General features: G+C 42.5%; 1 protein-coding gene across 1 annotated transcript in view; it reads left to right on the forward strand.

Moving 5' to 3' along the window:
• ERLEC1 (endoplasmic reticulum lectin 1) overlaps positions 1–24,320 on the forward strand; it is a 57,954-nt gene extending 33,634 nt beyond the window's left edge. Inside the window, exons 7-14 of the mRNA XM_082249456.1 lie at positions 2,048–2,271; positions 4,148–4,277; positions 9,579–9,737; positions 11,968–12,027; positions 13,948–14,072; positions 17,082–17,159; positions 19,754–19,829; positions 24,124–24,320. Of these exons, the coding sequence (XP_082105582.1) occupies positions 2,048–2,271; positions 4,148–4,277; positions 9,579–9,737; positions 11,968–12,027; positions 13,948–14,072; positions 17,082–17,159; positions 19,754–19,829; positions 24,124–24,195 (924 nt within the window). The 3' untranslated portion in view covers positions 24,196–24,320. The remainder of the gene's footprint in view (positions 1–2,047; positions 2,272–4,147; positions 4,278–9,578; positions 9,738–11,967; positions 12,028–13,947; positions 14,073–17,081; positions 17,160–19,753; positions 19,830–24,123) is intronic.
• The last annotated feature ends 553 nt before the right edge of the window (positions 24,321–24,873 follow it).

Below are 24,873 nucleotides of genomic sequence, written 5' to 3' on the forward strand. Positions count from 1 at the left end.
ACTGCTTTGGTACATCCCAACAGTGATGACTTAGAGGAGGCGGCGACTGTCGGAGGACGTAAGAGAAAACTGAATTTTTGTAAAATATTACCTGTAAAATTCCTTTCTCTGAGTCCTCCGACAGTCGCCGCCCCCGCCCCTCTTTTGGGGTTCTAATTACCTACTGCTATGCTACCAAACTGAGTTGGGAGTGGTGATGCAGGGGGGGTATTGACCGGATGGGACAGCCCCCATGGGTGTGTATATGCTAATGCCTTTTGTCTTTGGACTAAGTCTATATGCCTAGCTATTCCTACGGATAGGAAGACAATACCCCACAGTGATGACTTAGAGGAGGCGGCGACTGTCGGAGGACTCAGAGAAAGGAATTTTACAGGTAAGATTTCACAAAAATTCAGTTTTTAAAGGGACAGTGTAAAAATAAAGGTAAAATAGATAACTTTAAAGCGCCCCGTCCCTCTGAGCTCGCGTGCAGAAGTGAACGCATATGTAAGTCGCGCCCACATATGTAAATGGTATTCAAACCACACATGTGAGATATCGCTGCAATCGTTAAAGCGAGAGCAATAATTCTAGCCCAAGACCTCCTCTGTAACTCTAAACTGGTAACCTGTAGACATTTTTATAACGTCGCCTATGGAGATTTTTAAGTACCAATGTTTATCGCCATTCAATGAGTGTGCACAATTTTGAGTCATGGAATGTTGGGTATCTATTTACTTGGCGTAACATTCTCTTTCACAACATTAGAAAATAAAATTTGGCTAACTTTACTGTTCTTATTTTTTTAATTCAAAAAGTGTATTTTTTCAAAAGAAATTGCGTTTGTAATACCGCTGAGCAAATCTGGTGTGACAAAGTATTGCAGCAATCTCCATTTTATTCTCTAGGGTCTCTGCTAAAAAAAATATTTATAATGTTGGGGGGTTCTAAAAAAGTTTCTAGCAAAAAATACTGATTTTACCTTGTAAACAACAAGTGTCAGAAATGGGCCTGGTCCTTTAAAGCGGAGTTCCGGCCTCAAAATCGAAAAAAAAAAAAATTATTTTGGGCCATCCGCTTGCTGAGGGTCACCTGAAAATAAAATGGATGCTCCCGATATTTTTTATTGTTTTTGTTCACTTACCTTGATATTGAAGAAAATATACTCCCCTTCCTCCCTCTGCGGCCGCGGCCTGCGCCGTCACTTCCGGCTTGCGATGACTCCTGGGAGCTGAACATCATCACTCCCAGGAGGAGTCAATGCACCTGCACCGGCCCCGCTCGTCCCTTCCGGTGCAAGCGTGGCATTCCCTGCTAAGCAGCTTCTGGGCATGCCCAGAAACTGTGCAGGGATGCCGCGCCTGCACCGGAAGGGACGAGCGGGGCTGATGCAGGGCATTCTGGGACTCCAACGTCACCGAAGAGGAGGCAGAAGAGAACGTGCTGGCTTCAGCTGCCCACACCTGAGATGGCAGCGCTGGAGAAGAAATTTTCAAGGTAAGTATTTCTTCTTACAAGTAAGTGCGACCCGGGACAGTTCAGAGGCTATCTATTGTGGAATGTACTAGCCCTGACTGTCCCGGGGGTATTTTCATCTAAAATTCACCCCCAAGGCCAGAACTCCGCTTTAAGTGGTTAAGAGAAATTTTTTAGATTCCTCCATCCTCGCTAATCAGCGTCAGAAAACCTAAACAGTGACTGTGGCAATTTTCCACCCCTCTCTTTCAACAGAAGTTGATTAAAGATAGACCACATTGATCTGGACGGTGCTGAGAGGGGCCACCCACAGCTCCAATTTCATCAGGTTCAGCAGAAATTCAAGACATCAATGGCAGCCTTAACTTTGATGCAACAACTACCTACACAAATTCCTCCCTCCGATGTAGATCTATACAATTAAAATCTTTTGGGAGTGAGGGAGGAGTTTGTGTCCATCGGTGTTTTGTTGTGGCTGGCTCTTTAGTCAGGCTGCTCTTTTCAATTTGTGTTCACCCTTCAACTTTTCTCCAAGACCCTTCTTTTTCTGATACACACTTCATTTTTCTCAACATTGTTTTATTTTCAGATCCCCACTAAAAATATTGAAGGACAGATGACTCCGTACTATCCATTGGAAATGAGTGACGGAACACCGTGCAGCTTAAAACAGAACTTACCACGAAGCAGTACAGTCATGTATATATGCCACCCGGAGGCCAAGCATGAGATCTTGTCTGTAGCAGAAGTTATCACCTGTGAATATGAAGTTATCATTTTGACACCACTACTGTGCACTCATCCAAAGTACAGGTGAGTTCACCATAGGTGCTGCCAGGTCACATCCTTTTTTTTTTTTTTTTTTTTTTTTTACACAGGTTGGCCAGCATAGAAGGGGGGAGAGAACTTTTTTTAACCGCTTATTGACTGCCCACCGCAGATTTACTGCGGGAGGCTTGCGCAGCTGCGCGAACCGACGTAGGGGGTACTTTGACTCACGGTAGCGGTCCTAGGGGCGAGCGCACCCCTGCCCCCACTAGGCAGTGAGGATGCTGATGCACGAGACCGGCGGCACCAATTGCTCCAGGGCACTGGGTGCCATTGTAAACACATCAGACCGTTGTTCTCTCTGAAATAATCACAGAGCGCCTGTGATCCTCCTATATATGACCACAGGTCCGATAGTCATTTTACAAGCCCCTCCCCCCATAGTTGGTAAATACTCCCCTAGGCTCACATTTAACCCTTTGATCATGCCTAGGTTAACCCCTTCCCTCCCAGTCTCATTACTAAACATCAGACCGTTGTTCTCTCTGAAATAATCAGAGCGCTTGTGATCCTCCTATATATGACCACAGGTACCTATGGTAATTTTACAAGCCCCTCCCCCCATAGTTGGTAAATACTCCCCTAGGCTCACATTTAACCCTTTCATCACCCCTAGGTTAACCCTTCCCTCCCAGTCTCATTATTACAGAAACTGCATATTTTTAGCACTGATTACTGTAGTAATGTCACTGGTCCTCCCAAAAGTGTTAAAAATGTCAGTTAGGGGTCCGATCTGTCCGCCACAATGTTGCAGTCCCGCTAAAAATCTCAGATCGCCGCCATTACTAGTAAAAAATAATTAAATAAAAATGACATAAATCTTTCCCCTAGTTTGTAGACGCGATAACTTTTGCGCAAACCAATCAAAATACGCTTATTACGATTTTTTTTTTGTGCAACAAAAATTTGTAGCAAAATACAAATTGGCCTAAAAGCATGAAAATTTTTTTTTTTTTTTTTTTGGGGAATACTTCTTGGTCTACTTCTTTAAATGTATTCATTTAAAAATATGAAAATTGTGTACATGACTGTATTATTTATATATATATGTGTGTGTGTGTGTGTGTGTGTGTGTGTGTGTATATATATATATATATATATATATATATATATATATATATATATATATATATATATATATATTTCTCTATATTGGCCTAAATTGATGCAGAATTTGTTTTTTTTTTTATACATTTTATTTTTTTATTGGATATTTTTATTAGCTGAAAGTAAAAAATATTATTTTTGTTTTTTCAAAATTGTCAGTATTTTTTTTTTTTTTTTTTTAGCTTTAAAAAAAAAAAAAAAACCTGCAGAGGTGATCAAATACCACCAAAATAAAGCTCTATTTTGTTTGAAAAAATCATGAAAATTTTGTTTGCGTACAGTGTTAGAAGACCGCACAATTACCAGTTGCGCAGTGGAGAATAGCAAAAAAAATGGCCTGGTTATAAAGGGGGTAAAATCTTCCGACGTGGTTAAATATGAAATATTGCATAATAGCATGAATGCATTCTGTTATAGAGCCAGCAGATGGAGCACTTGTCTACTTTTAATATATGGCATTGCCATTTTGATGACATTTATTGAAGGAAGGCCGTTGTTTTTAGAACTTGGTGAGCCATCACAGCAGTGAAGGTTCAGGACTAGCTTTTTTTTAATAAGACAAAAGATACAAAGTAAGCTGTAGAAATGATTTTTGTTGTATCATAAATGTTTCTTTGTAAAACAAAAAGTCTTCATCAGGTGAAAAAATTTAATAATCATAAAAAAAAAATGCAAAAAAAAAAGTTAAAATGACACACAACCTCCCATTTCTATGACTTTTGCTTATTTTAACCCTTTTCTCTCTCTTTCACAGGTTTAAAACCTCCCCTATAAATGATATTTTTTGCCAGTCATTGTCAGGGTCACCCCTAAGGCCTCAGAGTCTGGAAAAGCTTGAACAGCAACAAGAGACACTAAAGTCACCTATTAAACCCAACAAAGAGGTAATTGTTTAGGGCTGAATCACTTGTTTGCTCTGCAGTAGGTCGTAGTACATACACAGTAATGCAAGCACTATACTGTGGAAAGAAAAAATTCTACTTAAGTATGTACACTTCAGATTTAAGGATAAATTTACCTTTTTTTTTTTTTTAAATCAAACGAGTTCTTTTATTGAAAAAAAAGACATACAAGTGAATAAACAAGATAAAAACCATGAGAACACAGCAGAGCATAGAATTTCAAAATATACCTGGGTACATCAATCATAGGCAGGGCAAAAAGGAAATAGCCAAACATAATCAAGACAAGGTTGCAAGTATATGACATAAGAAGGCAGCAGCGTACTCTGCATATTAGTCACTTAGTACTCAAATACACGTTTCTGGAGCCTGCAGCCACCTGTCCCATATTTTATTGAATTTGGTAGGGCAGCCTCGGTGAGTATATAGTAGCTTTTTGTAGGGCACCGTGTTGTTGACCTCCCGCAGCATGTCGTGAAATGTGGGGGGTTTATCATGCATCCATTGACATGCCACCATCTGTCTGGCAAGAAACAGCATCTCATGGAGAAAGAGGGTGGTGAATTTGTCTACGCTAGTATCGGGGAAGATCCCCAATAAACATGGCTTGGGGTGCAGCGACAGGGGGGAGCCCATAGTGTCGTGTAGGAACCTGACGACTTGCGTCCAGTATCCCCGTAGCTCCGGACAGCTCCACATAAGATGGAAGAAAGTTCCTCGATCCAACTGGCACATGGGACATGAGGAGTCATGTCTGTATCTTGCCGTCATGAGGGAGGTGAGGTAAGTGCGGTGGAGAATATATAGCTGGGTGAGGCGATCGGACAGCTTAGGGAGAAGCCAATTTACAGGTGTCAAGTGCATCGCTCCACTCATCATCTTCCAGTCTACCCACATCATCCTCCCACCTAACCTTGGAGGCATATGCAAGTACCCTAGAGGCTGGCGTGTGTAACATGTCACATAGGATCGAGATAAGATACTTAGGATCCGAGCTCTGGACAACTTCCAATATAGGAACTGGGGCAATGGCACTAAGTGGCTTAAGCGTCTGTCACAGTCGAGGATATTGGAGAAAAAAATGATTCTGAACTGGGCCCACACATACGCATCTGGGATGGAATGGAATTCAGGGATTATACCATAGGGGCGTATGGTCGTGAAGTAGGGGAAGAGCCAGCTTAGCGGACACCACATCCCTAATCAGTCTATAGTGGAATAGCATAGATTTACGATCGCCTCACGTCTCCGCTCCACAGAGGTCCATCACTACAATGGACAGGGGGGGCTTGGATGCAGGCGTCCAAATGGGGGCCAGGAACCCTCGACCTGTCAGCGTTAAGGTGGAAGAGCTGTGAGAGCTGGGCCGCCAGATAGTAGAGATTGAAGTCGGGTAGCCCCACCCCCCCCCCCAGGTCAGTGGGATTCTTAAGTTTGCACCAGGCAAGTACATGTCTATTGGACCCCCGATGAAGGGCTTGAGGAGGGACTCTAACTGAAGGAAGTGCTTAAGAGGGAGGTATGTTGGAGAATGCCAGAGCATGTATAGTAGCTTAGGCAGGAGCACCATTTTCAACCCGGCCCATCACACCCAAGTTTACCTTTTTAAATAATAAATGCATATTTTTTTTTTTTTTTTTAGGGTCCTGTAAAGCATTGCACCAGTGATCAGCAGACCGAGTGTGCAGTGTCCAGCTCTTGCAGACGGTCAGTGTAGCGGTCTGCCTGTACCTCTGATACGGGCAGGCAGTTACTGAATGTCAGGAAGCTCAATGGACTATGAGTGCTCACCAGCTCCCTCGCAGCTCATTGAGAACTACAATCCAACACCCGCAGAGGCTGACGGAACTTGTATGCATTCGTTCACAGAACTCTTTTCATATTTTGAACAGGGGGTGTGGGTAGAGGATCCCTGGTCTGCTGTCACGGGGGGGGGGGGGTGTTATTGGGAGGGAGAGCCGCAGGAGTGGGAAAATTGTTACTCCACCCGAAAAACGAACTTAAAAGATGACCTTTAGAAAAAAAAAAATCCTTTCTATCAAGTTTAGTTTTGTTTTTGTTTTTTTATGTTTTGGTGTTTTTGGGTGGTTTTTTTTTTTTTTGGTTTAGGTTTTGTTTTTTGAGTTGGGTTTGTTTTTTTTGTTGTTTTTGGTTTGGTTTTGAAGTTTTTGGGGTTTTTTTTTTTTTTTTGTTTTCTGTGATCCGACTTCCTGTTAGAGGGCAGCAGTGTTATTCAACCTAGTTACTCTGTATGTAGGAATGTAGCTATCCTCTCTTGCTCGCTCCTGAGATAGAGTAGGTACTATAAAATTGTAATAGCAGAGAGAAAGGAAGGAATAATTATTACAAGGACATATTAATATTTTTTTACTTCTACTTAAATTGAACAGTCCTATTTTCTTAGCAGAAGTCTCTTCTTTCATGGCCTCCTTGTTGATAGATCTCCTGGTTGGACCTGTGGGGGTTATCTGTCCACACTTAGAGAAAATATAAAGGCTTTGTGACAATTCAACATATATTCTTCATAAAGTGTATTTCCACTGCAAAAGACTTGAGACTGGGGCGGAGGTTCACCTTCCAGCAGGACAACCCTAAACGTACAGCCAGAGCTACAATGGAATGGTTTACATCAAAGCATATTTATGTGTTAGAATGGCCCAGTCAAAGTCCAGACTTAAATCCAATTGAGAATCTGTGACAAAACTTGAAAATTGCTGTTCACAGACGCTCTTCATCCAATCTGACAGAGCTTGAGCTATTTTTGAAAGAAGAATGGGCAAAAATGTCACACTCTAGATGTGCAAAGCTGGTAGAGACATCCCCAAAAAGGAGTTGCAGCTGGAATTGCAGTAATAGGCGGTTCTACAAAGTATTGACTCAGGGGGGTGAATACAAATGCACACCACACTTGTCAGATATTTTATGTGAAGAATTTTGAAAACCATTTATCATTTTCCTTCCACTTTACAATTCTATGCCACTTTGTGTGGGTCTATCACATACAATCCCAATAAGACATTTTATGTTTTTGTTTGTAACATGACAAAATGTGGAAAATTTCATGGGGTATGAATACTTTTTCAAGGCACTGTATGTAAACCATACAGAGCTCTGTCCAGTCAGTGGGGATGTGGTGGTTTTTGCTTCCCTGCAAAGCGGGGATTAAAAACCATCACATCCCTTAGTCAAAGCACCACACAGTACACACATAAACACTGGTTAGGCACACATTTAACCCTTTGATCACCCTAGATGTTTTAACACCTTCCCAGCCAGTGTCATTAGTACAGTGACAGTGCTTATTTTTAGCACTAATCACTGTATTGGCGTCACTGGTTCCCACAAAGTGTCAGTGTCAGGCTGCCTACCATACTATTACTGTCCTGTTACAAGTCGCTGATCGTCACCATTACTAGTATAAAAAAAAATGATTTCAGGGCTATGTGAGATGATTACAGCCACACACACCTACACAGGTTGAACTGGATGGACTATTGTCTTTATTCAACCTCACCTACTATGTAACTATTTATGTAACTATGTAAGTATATTTCCCATAGTTTGTAGACACCTTAACTTTCGTAAAAAAACAACCAACATACTCTTATTGGGATTTTTTTTTTTTTTTTTACCAAAGATGTAGCAGAATACATATTGGCCTAAATTTATAAAGAAATTAGATTTAAAAAAAAAAGTTTATTGAATATGAATTTTTTTTTTTTTTTTTTAACCAAAGATCTGTAGCAGAAAGTAACAAATTATGTTTTTTTTTTTTTCAAAATTGTCGGACTTTTTTCGTTTATAGCTCAAAAAATCCCAATGGTGATCAAATACTTCCAATAGAAAGCTCGATTTGTGGAAAAACATGATCTAAATGTAGTTTGAGTACAGCGTTCTATGACGCGCAGTTGTCAGTTAAGGTAACACAGTGCCAAAAAGCTTAAAAATGGCCTGCTCATGAAGTGGGTTAAATCTTCTGGCGGTCAAGTGGTTATAGTGTGACTGTGATAGGGTGGTGGACAATCTGGCACTAACAGACTCTTGCTGGGAGGTACACTAATGCCTTGTTTCCACTGAGTACGGTTCGGTTCAGTACGGTACGGAACTGTACACCTTGTGTTTCCACTGCCAATAGTATCCTTTCATTATAGGCATGGTGTAGCCGGAAAGCTGTGATCGACGGTTCTCTGTTAATGTATGCAATGTTATGTGCTTGGTACCCCAAAAAAGTGGTACAGTTCGGAATTAGGGTACCATTCACAATGAAAACGGCAAAAAATTGCGTAGCGTACCGAACCGTGCTGCTCAGTGGAAACGAGACATAAGTGACACTAATACAGTAATAATACTGTACACTGACACTTATCATGACACTGGTTAGGAAGAGGTTAATCTCTAGGGGCAATCAAGGGATTAACTGTGTGCCTAACAATGTGTAATGCGTGCTGCTTTTACTTTACTATCTGGTTTTTCTCCCTGCTTTGCCAGATTGCTGTTCACAGTAAACCAAGTTCTGTGTTTTTTGCAGTTTGATTTACTAACACTGGAAAGTGCACAATCTGGGGTAGCTCTGCATGGCAGCCATTCTGCTTTTAACTTCTGCTTGTTTATTTAAGCTTTGACCATAAAACCTGGAATCTGATTGGTTTGGTTTCCATGCAAAACTGCACCAGATTTTGCACACTCCAGTTTTAGTAAATCTCCCCTCTGTGAGTGATGGGCCACAGCCGATCAGCTGACTTCAGCCGCTCATTGGCTGAAATCAGCTAACAAACTCATGCTTCATCCAGGGAGGTTAATGCTCCCAACAGAAAGGGAGATGGCCCCTTCCTGTTCCAACATGGCTGCGCACCAGTGTACAAAGCAAAGTCCATAAAGACATGGATGTGAGTTTGGGGTCCATCCAATCACAGCATGAGTCGGCAGGGGGGTGCATGCATGCATACTGGAAGAACGGGCATGATGTACATGTACATCGATCGGCTTGTAGATCCTGCCTGCAGTACAACTACTGTGGGTGAGCTGGAAGTAGTTAATTAATGGCATGATCACATGACTAAACAATGTACTGATTGGCTCCTAAATATGGAGCCATTAATGTCCACTGTATGATCACAAATTTTGGGTGCACTCATAAAGGCATATGCCCAACCCCACCCTCCAGAAAATATTTGGCTACCCACCAGAGACAGGAATGATTTTGCATGTCTTGGATCTACTGTGGGAAGTAAGAAAATGCTCTGAATATGTTTGTCATTGTATGTTTTATACATGTTATTACAGGAAGAGAAACCATCCATGAAGGACAAGTTTTCCACCATTCACAAGCCGGTCACTGTGGGATCTCAGCAGCATGTGACTGTGGGAACCACACACATCTCCAAGCTGACCGATGAGCAGCTGATCAAAGAGTTTCTTAGCGGATCCTACTGCTTTCATGGGGTAAGGAAGACATTTTGGCTTGTATTGTATCTGTACAGTGCCATGCTATCTCTTGATTGTATTCAAAGCTAGCACTGGGTAGGGGGTGTCAAACTCAATTAAAATCGCGGGCCGCATCAGCATTATGATTGCCCTCAAAAGGGCCGGTTGTATCTGTAAGACTAGATGTCTAGAGCATCCCCTACCCTTACATAAGATGTTAAGAGCCTCACCACCATCAGAAGTTGAGTCCCTCACCCTTTCTTACATCACAGTGAACCCCCCTTATCTTGTGTATCTGCTGGGATAAAGGTGTAGGCATTGTTGGAAAGCAAACACAAAGTACAGGGGCTTGAGCTCTTCTGCAGCTGCAGGAGAGGTGTGAAGGCCACATGAAATGGCCTGGAGGGCCGGATTTGGCCCGCGGGCCTTGTGTTTGACACGTGGGGTAGAGTATGTCTCGGCAATAAAAAAAAAAAAGCGAAAATATTCAGTACACTAATATTTTTCCCCATGTTTTGTCTTTTTTTTTTTTTTTTATTATTGCAATAGATACATATAAAATACCTGTTGATCTGCCAAAAACCCAGTGGGCTCTTGATTTTAGGTAACACAGTTGCCTCTGCTTAACTGAAATCATGAGCATTATCGTCAGCCTGTTCTTCTTCTTTGCTGGGCTACAGGACACCTCCTCCTTATGTTATGGAGAGGGAGATGTCTTCTGTACTTTAGCAGAGGTGAACTCTGCTTGAACTTTTGGTGCAGCAGAGGCACTGTTGTCAGCCTACAGCCCCTTTCACACATGGAGTCCGTTCAGATCCACCTGTCAGTTTTTTTGGCGGATCTGAATGGATGCCCCATGCATCTCTATGGGGCATTGGATGTCAGCGGAGACATGTTTGCTTACATCCGATGTGTCAAAACCGGACGGATGGAAACCCTATTTTCCATTCGTCTGGCAGATCGGACAGACGGTCCGTTCCCATCCGATTCCCCCATAGAGAACAGCAGGGACCTGACAGCTGTGTCTCTGCACACAGCGTGGAGACACAGCTGTAATCCGCCTGCTCAGCGGGGGATCGGCGGATTGATCCCTCGCTGAGAAAAACAGAGTCCACCTGGCGGACTCCGTGTGTGAAAGAGCCCTACAACTGGAAGTTAAAGCGGAACTAAACTCTCCTATTCCTTTCAGCCAAGGAAGTTGCCATATTAGCCTCTGTTTGAGCTGTAACTGCCCTGATGCTGCACATGTGATCCGTTATGACTCCAGCCGTATTTGATGGTTTGACAGTTTGGTTGAGAACACAAGCAAATGTGACAGTTGGCAATCCTGGCACATGAGTGATATGCAACTGCTCTTTTGAAACTCTTAAATAGATGGGTTTAGTTCCGCTAAGCACTGGCATGTTGAGTTGAAGCAACTTTTCTTATTAGATTGCAGCTGGTGTCACCTCTGACTTGTATCATGTTGAAGAGTGCTTTGTCGAATACCGGCACATAGGGGTTTCTCAGTAGAGCCTGTGATGAGCCCCTGGACTTGAGGGATATCTTTATCTTCAGAGACTTTTCTGTATTTGCTGCTTCTTTTAAAGAGACAAAAAGTGGGAAACTGTGCACGTGTTGCAGATATACACCGACCCAAACATACACTTTAAAGTGTAATTCTGATCAAAACTTTTGTTTTAGTTTTGGATAGTACACGGAAGGCTTGGAATCTCTGCCGTTCAAAGTTCTGAACCTCTAAGCTTGTCTGAGAGTTCTGAAAAAAGGGGATGGAGAGCTGAAGGTACTTTCCAGAGCTCAGTGAGGAGAGCTCTGACAGCTGACAGGAAAAGATCTTGGACTGTCAATCAGCTGGACGTCCCTTCACTGTCACCATTTTTCCCTTGGTGTCAGGAAAACCTGTCGGAAGGGATTTATGCTGATAGCAGAGGAATGAAGTAGCAGACAGAAATGACACTTTGTGCTCTTAACTGAGACAAGTACACACTATAGTGAGTTTTACAACCACTTTAAGTAATAGAGCCATTTCCAGTACTGTGGCCTTGGTGACTATCTCTCTGGTGGCTAGGATGAGCTAGTAAGGTGAAACGATTCATGGTTTTGATTGCCAGGTTTAAAAAAAAACACTTATACATTGTCTTTATATATACAGAATATTATTGCATGCAGTGTGCTTTGTTTGGTTGCTCTGAGATCATTTACATTATTTACAGCATTGCTTATGTATGTTTTCTGATGCCATTCTCAGGGTGTTGGCTGGTGGAAGTACGAATTCTGCTATGGAAAACATGTTCATCAATACCATGAGGTAATTGCAATACTCGCTACAACCACGAGATGGCGATAATGAGCCATGCATGCAGGGATAGGCCGTCTTTAGAAACGTTGCTGTGCTCATCATCATCATCCTCATCATCGTGCCACATGGAAGTTTGTCTCGTTTTACTGCATACATGATTTATTTGATTTATTCAGTATGTTTATTTCTTCAGGTAATTCCTGAAAGTATGAACCAATCATTTGTTTTCTTGTAGAACTTAGTCTAAAATAAAGGATGACTTTTCTGCTTTAATGGACAGTAGGCCAGGGATGGATGAAGTTCTAGAAGTTGGGGATCTGGGGTAATTGGGGGGCGTTTACGGAATTTTTTGGGATTTGTTGAGAAGTATTTATTATAAACACTGAGCTGGCTCACACCACAAAAATCACTCCAGGTGTGCTCCAAATGCATTGCAATTTGCGTGTATTTAAAGGGTAACTCTACTTTCGTAGGGGAAAAAAAATAGAAAATAAAGAAAAATTAATATAGCGTATACAATGGCGACAAAAGTTATTTTGTAATTGAATGTTATTAAAAATTACCTTCCTTTTCAATCTGCAGCTGTTGTAATTTTCTGAAATCTGTTTTTTTCTGTAAATCTGTATTTTAATTTTGGTTAGATGTCGTTTTACCTATGAACTAGTGATCGACCGATATCAGTTTTTTTTTTGCCAATACCGATATTTTGGTCAATGCATATCAGCCGATATTTTTGTACATTTTTTTTTAAAAAAAATGTTATTTTTTTTTCTTTGATGGGTACTCTTGTAGAGGGATCTGGGGGTCTAAAGGGCCCTTCCTCTGCACTTAAAAGCTTCCAAAAGCCAAGTTACATTTTTTTTAAATTTGGCACTGAGCACCCAGAAGTGATGCCGAATGCGACTTTGATCGGGTCTTCGGCGGCCGTGCAGGTAGGATGCCCGGGTCTCCCGGTGGGATGGGAGACCCGTCCCCTCCTGCTCCTTGTAATGACAGCTGAGTGGCTTCCCAGCCGCATCGGTTGTCATTACAAGACAGCCGACCTGTCGGCTATGGACGCCGGTACCGGGGTGATGCCTCCAGCTGCAGGCATCACTCCGGTACAAGAACTTTCCGAAATATTGGCAATATCGGTAACCTCAGGGGCCGATTCTGATATATCGGGGAAAGTGCAGATCGACCCTCAATATATCGGCTTTGCCGATAATCGGTGGATCCCTACTATCAACTGGATTCTTGTGTACTTCAGGACTCCAGTAATATCACTGCACTTGAGTTCCAACTGCACCCATTTGCTGCAGAGGTTACGCATTAGGGTTTTACTTTTAATTGCTTTTTCATTGTTTTTAGGTCCTATGCACACTGGACATTCAGCTACATTAAATGGGGCTCTGGCGTTTAGCCCTACTGACGGCACAGCCTGTCAAACTGAGAGACTGACAGCTGCTGTAATTGGACAGGGCATGGAGTGACACTTATGTTTAGGGCAGTATGCACCCAAGGACGAATGTCCGAAACGCAAGGTCTGTGTTCAAGGCATTCGTCTTAGGGTGAATACTGATCCTAAACCTAGGTACAGCAAGGTGCACCGTACAGCAGTGGGCAGTCTCTCATGAAGATTGTTGGATTGCAAGCAGTGGGGATGGATAGTGTACCTGTGCCCTCCGCCTGCAGCTAAATGCCGGAGCCCCATGCTGTGAGGCTAAACGCCCAATGTGCTTGGGGCCTTCATTTATGGTGAACAGTAGGTGCTATCTGAGAGAGATAAAACTACCAGTATATTCTGCTTACTAGCTTCTATGAATAACTAAAATGTGTATCGGTGACACTTTCCGGTAGTCCTGAAATCCAGCAGCATCCACTTGTTTGCTGACCCCGGTTGGCAGTCTGATGGTTATTTTACATTTATTCACATTTTTTAATTTGTAGGATAAAGACACTGGCAGGACTACACTTGTTGTTGGCCAATGGAAAGAAGAGCAACATCTAGACTGGGCAAAGAAGAATGCTGCAAGGCTGTTCCACCCTCCAGGAGACGGAGTCCAGACTGTGAGGCAAGTCACTGTACTACTGCATGTCCCTCTATTAGTGTAATATTGGAGAACATGGAAATGAGGTGGTTACACATGTCCTCATGGCTGAGTCACAGCCTTACAGTATTATAGTGCCCTGCCACAACATCACAGGGTCTACAAGCAGCATTTTGTTTTTCTTATTTGACATTTTTAATTATTGCCTTGGAGGTCCTTCTCTGCTGCTGGAGGTTGGCTTGCCAATTTTCAATCCGTTAGATTAGGGGCCTCCAAACTTTCAAAAACAAAGGGTCAGTTTACGGTCCTTGAGACTTTTAGGAGGAGCTGGACTGTGGCCTTTGGGCGTATAAAATGTCCTGATGTCAGTGGGAGTAAACAATGTCATCATTTCTGGCAATGAGAGCAATAGTGCCCCATTGTTATCACTGAGAGAAATAGTGCCCCATTGTTGTCACTGAGAGAAATAGTGCCCCATTGTTGTCATTGAGAGAAATGGTGCCCCATTGTTGTCACTGAGAGAAATGGTGCCCCATTGTTGTCACTGAGAGAAATGGTGCCCCATTGTTGTCACTGAGAGAAATGGTGCCCCATTGTTGTCACTGAGAGAAATGGTGCCCCTTTGTCATTGAGAGGAATAGTGGGAGGAATAGTGCCCCATCGTTGGCGTCAGTGGGAGGAATAGTGCCCCATCGTTGGCGTCAGTGGGAGGAATAGTGCCCCATCGTTGGCGTCAGTGGGAGGAATAGTGCCCCAGGGGCCGTATAAAGGCAAGCAAAGGGCCACATTCGGCCCTGCTATAGAGAATAGACTGTTTCAGAGGTGTTTAGAATCCAAGGGATTAAAGCCGAACTAAAGGCAAACTATTTTTTTTTCTTTTTGAGTAGAGTAACGGAGGGTTATGACCCGTCAGGTTTTTTTTCCATCTGTGACCCATTGGGGAGATTAACCTTCACTTTCTGTCCTATAGTCAAATCAGGAAGTGAGAGAAAATACCTGCAAATTAAGGGAATCTGTTGGGGCTCCCAGGTCACCTAAACTATTGTCCTAGTTGGAAGATTTCCTATTTAATTACTTTTCTGGGGACAACCCAAAAATTGGGATTTTCTTTTACTTTCACTTTCAATGATAATGCTAAACAGGACAAAGAGAGGGTGAATCTCCCTTATAAGGGTATAGACGGCAATAAAAACCTGACAAGGGTTCTAACTGATCTCCACTCTATCCAAAACTAAAAAAAAAAAAGTGTTGCTTTTAGTTATACTTTACCCACCTTGGGCCCTCACTATAACCCAAAGATGGCTACAGTGTGGCTCTCTTGTCCATAAACGTCCCCCCAGAACCATGCCCCTTGCGAGCCCGGTAATACCAGATTGCGGTAAAGGACCAATCACAGCACTCCTTTACCACGTGATCAGCTTTTTCATTTTATTTAGCAAATAAGAAAAACCCCAGTGGTGATTAACCACATCCCGCCTGCCCTATAGCAGATTGACGGCGGGAATGTGGTTGTATTATCCTGACCGGACGTCATATGACGGCGGCAGGATAATATGCTCTGCGCGCCCCCCGGCGATCGGTGATGCGAGGTCTCAGTCTGACTCCCTGCATCTCCGATCTCGGTAAAGAGCCTACTGACGTAGGCTCTTTACCATGTGACCAGCCGTGTCCAATCATGACTGGTCACATAGTAAACAGGAAGAGCCGTTGATCGGCTTTCCTCAGTACGTGCCTGGCAGGCACGAGTAAAGGAGCGCCGATCGGCGGCTCCCCTGACAGGGGGGCGTCGGCACTGGCAATCAGATCATTGATTACCAGTGCAGATCCTCGGGGGGGGGGGGGGGGTCACTAGAACCACCAGGGATGCCCACCCATGACCCCAGGGATGCCCACTATGGCCACCAGGGATGGCAATCAGGGCTCAGGGAGCCCCCCATTGCCCTCCCCATCAGTGCTGCCCACCAGTTCCCTCCCTATCAGTGCTGCCCACCAGTGCCCATCATTGCCATCTATCAGTCGCCCACCAGTGCCCATTATTGCCCACCAGTGCCGCCCGTCAGTGGCCATCAGTGCCCATCAATGCCGCCTATCAGTGCCCAGCAGTGTCGCCTATAAGTGCCCACCAATGCTGCCTATCAGTGCCACCCTATCAGTGCCTCCTCATCAGTGCTCGAAAAAACGTATTCATTTACAAAATTGTATAACGTAAACAAAAAAACTTTTTTTTTTTTTTTTTTTTTTTCAAACTTTTCGGTCTTTTTTTATTTGTTTAGCAAAAAGGAAAAAACCCAGAGGTGATCAAATGCCACCAAAAGAAAGAAAAATTAAAAAGAAAATGACATAAATTTGGTTTAGGTATACAGTGTTGCATGACCGCGCAATTATCATTCAAAATGCAACAGCGCTAAAAGGGGAAAATTGGCCTGGGCAGGAAGGGTGTGAAAGTGCCCTGTATTGAAGTGGTTAAATACTACTAAAAAAAAAAGCTCTGTCTGTCTCAAAAAAATGACAAAAATGTCATATGGGGACAGCGTTGGATGATGGCGCAATAGTCATTCGGAGTGTGACAACGCAGAAAGCTGAAAATTGGCCTGGGCAGGAAGGGCCGGTATTGAAGTGGTTAAAGCCCAGGTCTTGCATTTTTTTTGTTTTCCTTTTTTAAATTCCTGCACTGCCATATGTTATTATTTTTAAATAATTTTCACTTGTAAAATGCCTTCAATAAAAGAAACTATGAAATCAAAGGCTAGAAGTACAATGTATTTCTTAATATTTTTCTTCAACTTTAGTTAGGGTTAGTTCACCTTTTACAATACAGTAAATGTACCCATGCATCCCTGTGTCCCCTGTACAGTAAAAAAGAAAAACAAACGTTGTTCAGGTATTGAAAAAGGAGATTCTTTTCAATGTCATACCTGTAGGCCATGCGCGGAATCTCCAAAACCTGCGAAGAGAAATCCTATGTAGGTGTTTTTTTTGTTTTTGTGTTTTTACTTAAAAAAAAAAAAGGCTTTCCTACCTAATGTTTTCCAGGATGGTGTCCCATTACTACGGCGGAGGAGATATTTGTGACTTCACGAATAAGCCTAGACACGTCATAGTAAAATTAAAGTGAGTATATTGTGTATGTGTGTGTTCTCCATCATTATTTAAGGCTGTTTATATACAGTGGGGAAAATAATTATTTGATCCCCTGCAGATTTTGTAAGTTTGCCCACTTACAAAGAAATGAAGGGTCTATAATTTTTCTCATAGGTGTATTTTAAAGTGGTAGCATACCACTTTTTTTCACTTTTAACTACAGGTAAGCCTATAATAAGGCTTACCTGTAGGTACAATTAATATCTCCTAAACCTGCACTGTTTAGGAGATATTTGCAATGCATGCAGCTGCTCACGCGAGCGGCGCATGCGCTCTGAAGGTCCGGCGGACCTTCAACTTCCCTTGCCGGGAGCTTGCAGGAAAATTACTCCTGCGCGCATGCGCGGGAGTGATGTCATCGCGGCTCCGGCCAATCACAGCGCCAGAGCTGCCGAACCCGGGAGAGACGCCATGGGATCATGTCAGCGCCCGGTCCGTGTCGGGGCTTCGTTCTAAGGTAAGTAATTCATAATGAGCTAGTATGCGATGCATACTAGCTCATTATGCCTTTGTCTTGCTGGGTTTTTTTTTTTTTTTTTTTTTTTTTAAAGGTTTACAACCGCTTTAAATGATCGAGACAGAATATCAACCAAAAATCCAGAAAAAAAAACACATGATACAAATGTTATAAATTGAGATGCAGTTCAGTGAGTAAAATAAGTATTTGACCCCCCAAGCAAACCATGATTTGGTACTTGATGGAGAATCCCTTGTCGGCAAGCACAGAGGGAAGATGTTACTTGTAGTTGGTGACCAGGTTTGCACACATCTCAGGAAGAATTTTGGTCCACTCTTCTTTACGGATCTTCTGCAAATCCTTAAGGTTTCTTTGCTGTCACTTGGCAATTCGAAGTTTCAGCTCCCTCCATACATTTTCAATAGGATTAAGGTCTGGAGGTTGGCTAGGCCAGTCCATGACCTTAATGTGCTTCTTCTTGAGCCATTCCTTTGTTGCCTTTGCATTCCTTTGTTGCCTTTGGGTCATTGTCATGCTGGAAGACCCATCCATTACCCATCTTCAGTGTTCTGGCTGAGGAAAGAAGGTTCTCATCTAAGATTTCACAATACATGGTCCTGTCCATTGGCCCCACAATGACAAAGTCGGCCTGTACCTTTAGCAGAGAAACAGCCCCAAAGTATAATGTTTCCACCTCCATGCTTGACTGAAGGGATGGTGTTCTTAGGATCATTGCATTTTTATTCCTCCAAACAGGGAGAGTCGTCGTCCTCAAGAAGTCACATGTACATTCATGCCAATGGACAAGGATTAGGAAAAAGCCCTGTGGTCAGATGAGACCAAAATTGAGCTCTCTGGCATTAACTCGACTCGCCATGATTGGAGGAAGAAAAATGCTGACTATGACCCTAAGAACACCATCCCTACCTTCAAACACGGAGGTGGAAAGATTATGCTTTGGGGCTGTTTCTTTGCTAAAGTACAGGCCGACTTTGCCGCCTTGAGGGGCCATGTATTGTAAAATCTTGGATGAGAACCTTCTTCCCTCAGCCAGAACACTGAAGATGGGTCATGGATGGGTCTTCAGCATGACTATAACATACCGCCAAGGCAACACATGAGTGGCTCAAGAAGAAACCCATTAAGGTCATAGAGTAGCCTAGTCAATCTTAAGAACCTAATCCTATAGAAAATGTATGGAGGGAGCTGAAACTTTGAGTTTCCAAGAGACAGCCAAGAAACCTTAAAGAGGTTGTAAACTCGTTTGAGTTTTTTTTTTTTTTTTTTTTACACCCTGCAAAAGAAAGACATAATGAGCTAGTATGCATCGCATACTAGCTCATTATGCAATACTTACCTCAGAACGAGCCCCCGCCGTGCCGCTCACTCACCTCTATGACGGGCGACATGTCTAGTCGCCCGTCTTCCGGGATCGCGGCATCCGGCCATCTGATTGGCCGGAGCCGCGGTGACGTCACTCCCGCGCACGCGTGCGGGAGCCGACAGTCACGGCACGGGGCTCTGAAGGAACGGCACGATCGGCCGTTCCTTCAGAGCGCATGCGCCAGTGACGTCACTGGCGACATGTAAGGTAAATATCTCCTAAACGGTGCAAGTTTAGGAGATATTTACAGTACCTATAGGTAAGCCTTATCATAGGCTTACCTATAGGTACAAGTTGTAGAGGAGGGTTTACTTCCTCTTTAAAGATTTAGAGAAGAGCTTTCAAAAAGTGGTGGACCAAAATCCCTCCTGAGATGTGTTCAAACCTGCTAACCTACTACAAGAAACGTCATACCTCTGTGCTTGCCAGCAAGGGTTTCTCCACCAAGTACCAAGTTTTGCTTGGGGATCAAATACTTATTATACTCACTGAACTGCAACCTAATTTATAGCACATTTTTTTGTATTTTCCTGGATTTTTAGTTGATATTCTGTCTCTATCATTTAAAAAAAAACAAAAAAACACCCATTTGATAAAAATTATAGACCCTTCATTTATTTGTAAGTGGGCAAACTTACAAAATCTGCAGGTGATCAAAAAATTATTTTCCCCACTGTAGCGGGTTGTCACTTATGTTGGCTTGATTACTGTTCTTTCTGATAGGTGTAAAGAGTCAGAGTCCCCACATGCTGTTACTGTATATATGCTCGAGCCACAAACATGCCAGTATGTTCTCGGGGTAAGTACTGTTTTCTCACTTCATTATAAACAATCAGTGAAAAATTCTGTCTATAAGAGTATATTTTGAGTCCTGATCATATAGATTGTGTAGAAAATCCAATATAATTTCCCTACCTTCAGCAAATCGATAAAAAATATTGTAAAAAAATTCTTTAGGGGATACCTTTTTTTTTTTTTTTTTTTTTTTTGTGGCTAGGCGAGAATGAAACCCCATGCCAAAAACGTCCTGGGATACCCATCATAGTAGGCTTTGGGGCTGTGTAAAACACTCAGGGATGGCTGCGCCAGGAATAGACAGTCAGCCCTACTGATGTCAGCAAAAATGACGGTGTGGGGACCAGCCTGGGTGGCAAACATGTCCCCGTCATAGATACAATAAAGAATTAAGTGTAGACATAAATTAGACATTAATTTTGATCATTTTTGTGAATCAATTACATATTTAAAATACTCATGATTTTTTTTTTTTTAATGTTAAAGTGAATTATTAGTATTGCCATTTGAAAGGTAGTCTACCAAAAAAAAAACAATTCTGGCAATTTGTTTAATTCTACAACTTAAATTACCTGCTTCCTTGTTTTGGAGGAGTCTGGTTGACCAGAAAAATATTCGTACAAATGTCTGTTTTAAAAATCTGCTAGTTTATGGACAGTGTAACTCTAATTAAATTAACCACTTTACCACCGGAGGATTTTGCTGTCTTTCGTCTGGTCCACTTTTTGCGGTTCGGCACTGTGCGACTTTAACTGACAATTGCGCGGAAGTGCGACGCCGTATCCAAACTAAATTTACATTCTTTTTTTCCCACAAACAGAGCTTTCTTTTGGTGGTATTTGATCACCTGTGCGATTTTTTTTTTTTTTCTTTTTGCGCTATAAACAAAAAGCGTAAATTTTGAAAAAATAACAAAATTTTTCACATTTTTTTTGTATGAAATTCCCCCCAAAAAAATGTAAAAATCAAATTTTTTTTTAATTTTTGGCCAATTTTTCTGCTACCTATGTTTGGTAAAAAAAAATCGCAATAAGCATATTTTGATTGGTTTGCGCAAAAGTTATTGCGTTTACTAACTAAGGTAAAGATTTTTGTTGTTTTTTTTTTTAACTAGTAATGGCGGCGATCGGCGATTTTTGTTGCGGGACTGCGACATTGCGGCGGACAGATCGGACCATTGACTGACATTTTTGACACTTTTGGGGGTACCAGTGACATTACTACAGTAATCAGTGCTATATATATGCACTGTTACTGTAAAAATGACACTGGCAGGGAAGGGGTTCATTTTTATTGGTGATCAAGGGGTTAATGTATGCCTGGTGCTTACTGACGTGTGTGGGGGGAGGGGACTATGTGACACAAGGACAGATCGGATGTTCAGCTATGCTGAACCCTGCAATCTGATCCAGTCTGTCACTTAGGAGATCCGCCCGCTTGTGTTTACACAAGCAGGCGGATCTCCACACTCGATTCACCGACAATCGGGAAGAGCAGCGGCGATCACCGCCACTCCTCCCCTGGCCCGACTCCCGCTGTGACTGAATACAGCGGGAGTGAGCCTCCGGCGGCGCGCGCGCGCTGCCGAGGAGGGGGAGTGTCTGGTGACGTAGGTCTACGTCGCCAGACGTTATCGAGCCACTTTGCCGCTGTACAGCTCTAGTGAGCAGTGCGGAAGTGGTTAAAGAAAAATGTCAGGTGAAGAAACAGACTGTCTAGTAGGCAGTGATTTATCAAGGAGTTTAGTATTCATTAGTTAATTTAGTCAGTCGTTATTCATTAGTATTCGTTATTAGACTTTAATAAAAAAAAAAAATACGTGGATAGTTATGCACTTAGTGGGTTAAACCTTCCAAAAAAAAAAAAAAAAAACACTTCCAATTAACCACTTGAAGACCGTAATACCTATATTTATGTTGCGGCTTTTAAGTGGTGTAGCTGGATGATGCCCACCAGTGCCTCTCTGGAATCTCCGTTCCCAACTGGAAAACCCAGAACTGAAGCCTACACTTCCGCGGCTTACCATAGAGCTTTTTGAGTAACCGAAAGCTCCCCGATGAGATATAGTTCATATTCCTATCGCACACCTTCCTGGTTTGTAGGCTTTTGTGTACTGGGTGCTGAAGCGATCACCAGTTGGCCACTGGATCGGTTACAAGTAGATACGTATTCGCCAGCACACCAAGGATCTTGCAAAAGCAGCCCAAAAACTTTATTCCAGAAAAGATCACATCAAAAAAATTAGTGCGCACTAATTTTTTTGATGTGATCTTCTCTGGAATAAAGTTTTTTGACTGCTTTTGCAAGATCCTTGGTGTGCTGGCGAATACGTATCTACAGGTCCCTGATGAGCTCTACGGTATAGGAAAACGGACACCACAAGCATTTTCGTCACTTCTGGTTTCCCTGGATGTAAACAGCTCCATTTCTAAATTAGAAAAGCATCTGATCACTTTGATCTTGGTTTGATCAAATGCTTTTAAGGGCAGAGGAGACCCCAGATCGCCATAAAGATTACCTGTCACTGCCTATTGCTGTCACAAGGGAAACAAGGCAAATGCACTCGTTGGTACCGCACACAATCCTAAACTACGATCGCACCACACACGTAAAGTTTTGCCACGAACAAGAGGAAAGAGAAATAATCTTACTACCAAGTCCTCCTCCACCGGTAGCCTGTAAAGGCTTTTAAAGTATTTTAATAGGTTGGCACAATTTTAAAACGTGACATGTTGGGTATCGATTTACTCAGAGTAACCTCTTTTATACCTTAGCGAAAAATTGGGTATTACATTATGTTTGTGTGCATTAAAATTCATTAAGAGTTTTTTCCCAAGAAATTTGCATTTGAAAAACCGCTTCACAAATGATCGTGTGACATAACAAAATTGCAAAACCCCACCATTTTATTCTCTACGGCCTCTGCTAAAAAATATATAATGTCTGGTGGTTCTAAGTAATTTTCTAGCAAAATAAGCTGATTTATACAAAAGATGTCAGAAAAGGACCGGTCTTTAACCACTTCCCGGGTACGCCCTTGGGTTTCAGTGGTTATACCGAGATGATGCCTGCACCTACAGACATCATCCCGGTATCATTAATTTCTGTGACTAATTAGCCACTGGATCACTTCTGCGGGTGTGGGAAGGGGGTCCCATCCCCCTCCTGCCGCCTCTGCTGGGCTCTCCGGTCCCATCGCTGAGGCCGGGAATGATGCGTCGATGGCTGCCTGGTACAGAGAGAGAGGAACTGATGTTGTTCCTCTCTCTCTGGAAACCGGGAGCAACGAGTATTCGTCACTTCCGGTTCCGTCCCTTTGTTTACCTGGCCACCAGCGGCCAGAGAAGCAGCCGATTGGACCGCTGCATGGGCGACAGAAGAGAGATTTGGGGTCTAGTAGACCCCAAATCTCTCCATAAGGAGAACCTGTCATGGCCCATGCTAAAAAAAAAAAAATGTAAAAAAATAAATAAAAATTTGAAGCGCCAACGTCCCACCCTTCTTACACGCAAATGCGATCGCATACATTACTCCTGCACGCATATGTAAATGGTGATCGCACCACATGTGAGGTTCTGTCGCGAACGTCCGAGTGAAAGAAATCATTCTAGCACCAGACCTCCTGTACTGCCGTTCCACGGGCAGACGCAATTTTAAAGCGTGACATGTTGGGTATCTATTTGCTCAACATATCTTCTTTCATATTATATAAAAAAATTGAGCTAACTTTACGGTTTTGTTTTTTTATATTTTTTTCATGAATGTGTTTTTTTTCCAGATAAATTGCATTTGGAAAAACTGCTGCGCAAATACCGTGTGACATAAAACATTTCAACACCTACCATTCATTTTGTGCTATAGGGCCTCTTCTAAAAAAAATAAATATATAATGTTTGGGGGTAATTTTCTAGCAAAAAAAGTAGATTTTTACATGTAGGAGGAAGTGCCAGAATAGGCTTGAGAAGGAAGGGATTAAATGGTTAAAGGAAACCTTTACTAGTTACATGCCTCTATCTGCTGACAGCATTTTGTGACTAGCTGGTCATGAACAAATCCGTAACTTGTATTTGGGTCAGCACTTTAAAATAATAAAGGCATTGAGTCAATATGACAGCCAGGCAGTTAGCATTTTCATGTTAGCTGGGATACCAGGGTTAGATTGCTGTATGCAAGCCTTAAAATGTCCTCAAAAGAAGTAATCATTTGTGGATGGATTAACCAATTAACTCTTGCCTGTGCTTTAAGCCAGCCTACATGTCTGGAGTGGCATTCATTGTGTCTTCCTCCAATGCCCCTAGGTGGAATCTCCGGTGATATGCAAGATTCTGGATACTGCTGATGAAAACGGCCTCCTCTCAGTTCCTAACTGAGACCTAAAAATGATGCTGAAAAATCTGGGACCTGAATCAGCGGGAGCAACACTGTACAAAGGAGAACTGTTCTAAGATTTGTGTATATGTGTGTGTATATATTGGAAATACAGATTTTAAATACATATGGCTTCTTTTTTTTTTTTTTTTATTCAGTTTTAGAGGTGATTTACTTAAGAGGTAGATTCTGATCGCTTTGAAAAACGCATATTCACTAATAATAATAATTGAAAGTATAGAAGGTAAATCTGAGCACACTTCCAGGCCGGGAAGAACTTGTCGCACTGGGGGAACGCAGCGCTGGATACTAGATGTAGCTAAAGTCAAATAAAATTCATGCAGCATGCTCAGCAAGCTCACCTGTTAGTGCTGTAAGTTAAGGGTGTCAAATTACATTTCATAGCGGGCCGCATCAGCATTATGGTTGTCCTCAAAGTGCCAGTTGTATCTGTAAGTCCAGAGCACCCCACTCCCCCCTTCTATCAGATGTCAAGAGTCCCTCCACTATCAAAAGTCCCCCACCTTTTGCTTACATCAAAGTGCACCCCCTTTAGTGCAGGGTCTGGAGGAGGACCAAAGGAGGGCTGGAGTTTGCCGAATGCTAAGACCAGGCAAAGCAGAGATGAGGTGGTTCTGCAGCTGAACAGAGAGCTACAGAATCTGTATGAGGCATTCTAT

The sequence above is a fragment of the Pelophylax lessonae genome, assembly GCF_965119305.1.
Source record: "Pelophylax lessonae genome assembly, chromosome: 3".
Taxonomy (NCBI): domain Eukaryota; kingdom Metazoa; phylum Chordata; class Amphibia; order Anura; family Ranidae; genus Pelophylax; species Pelophylax lessonae.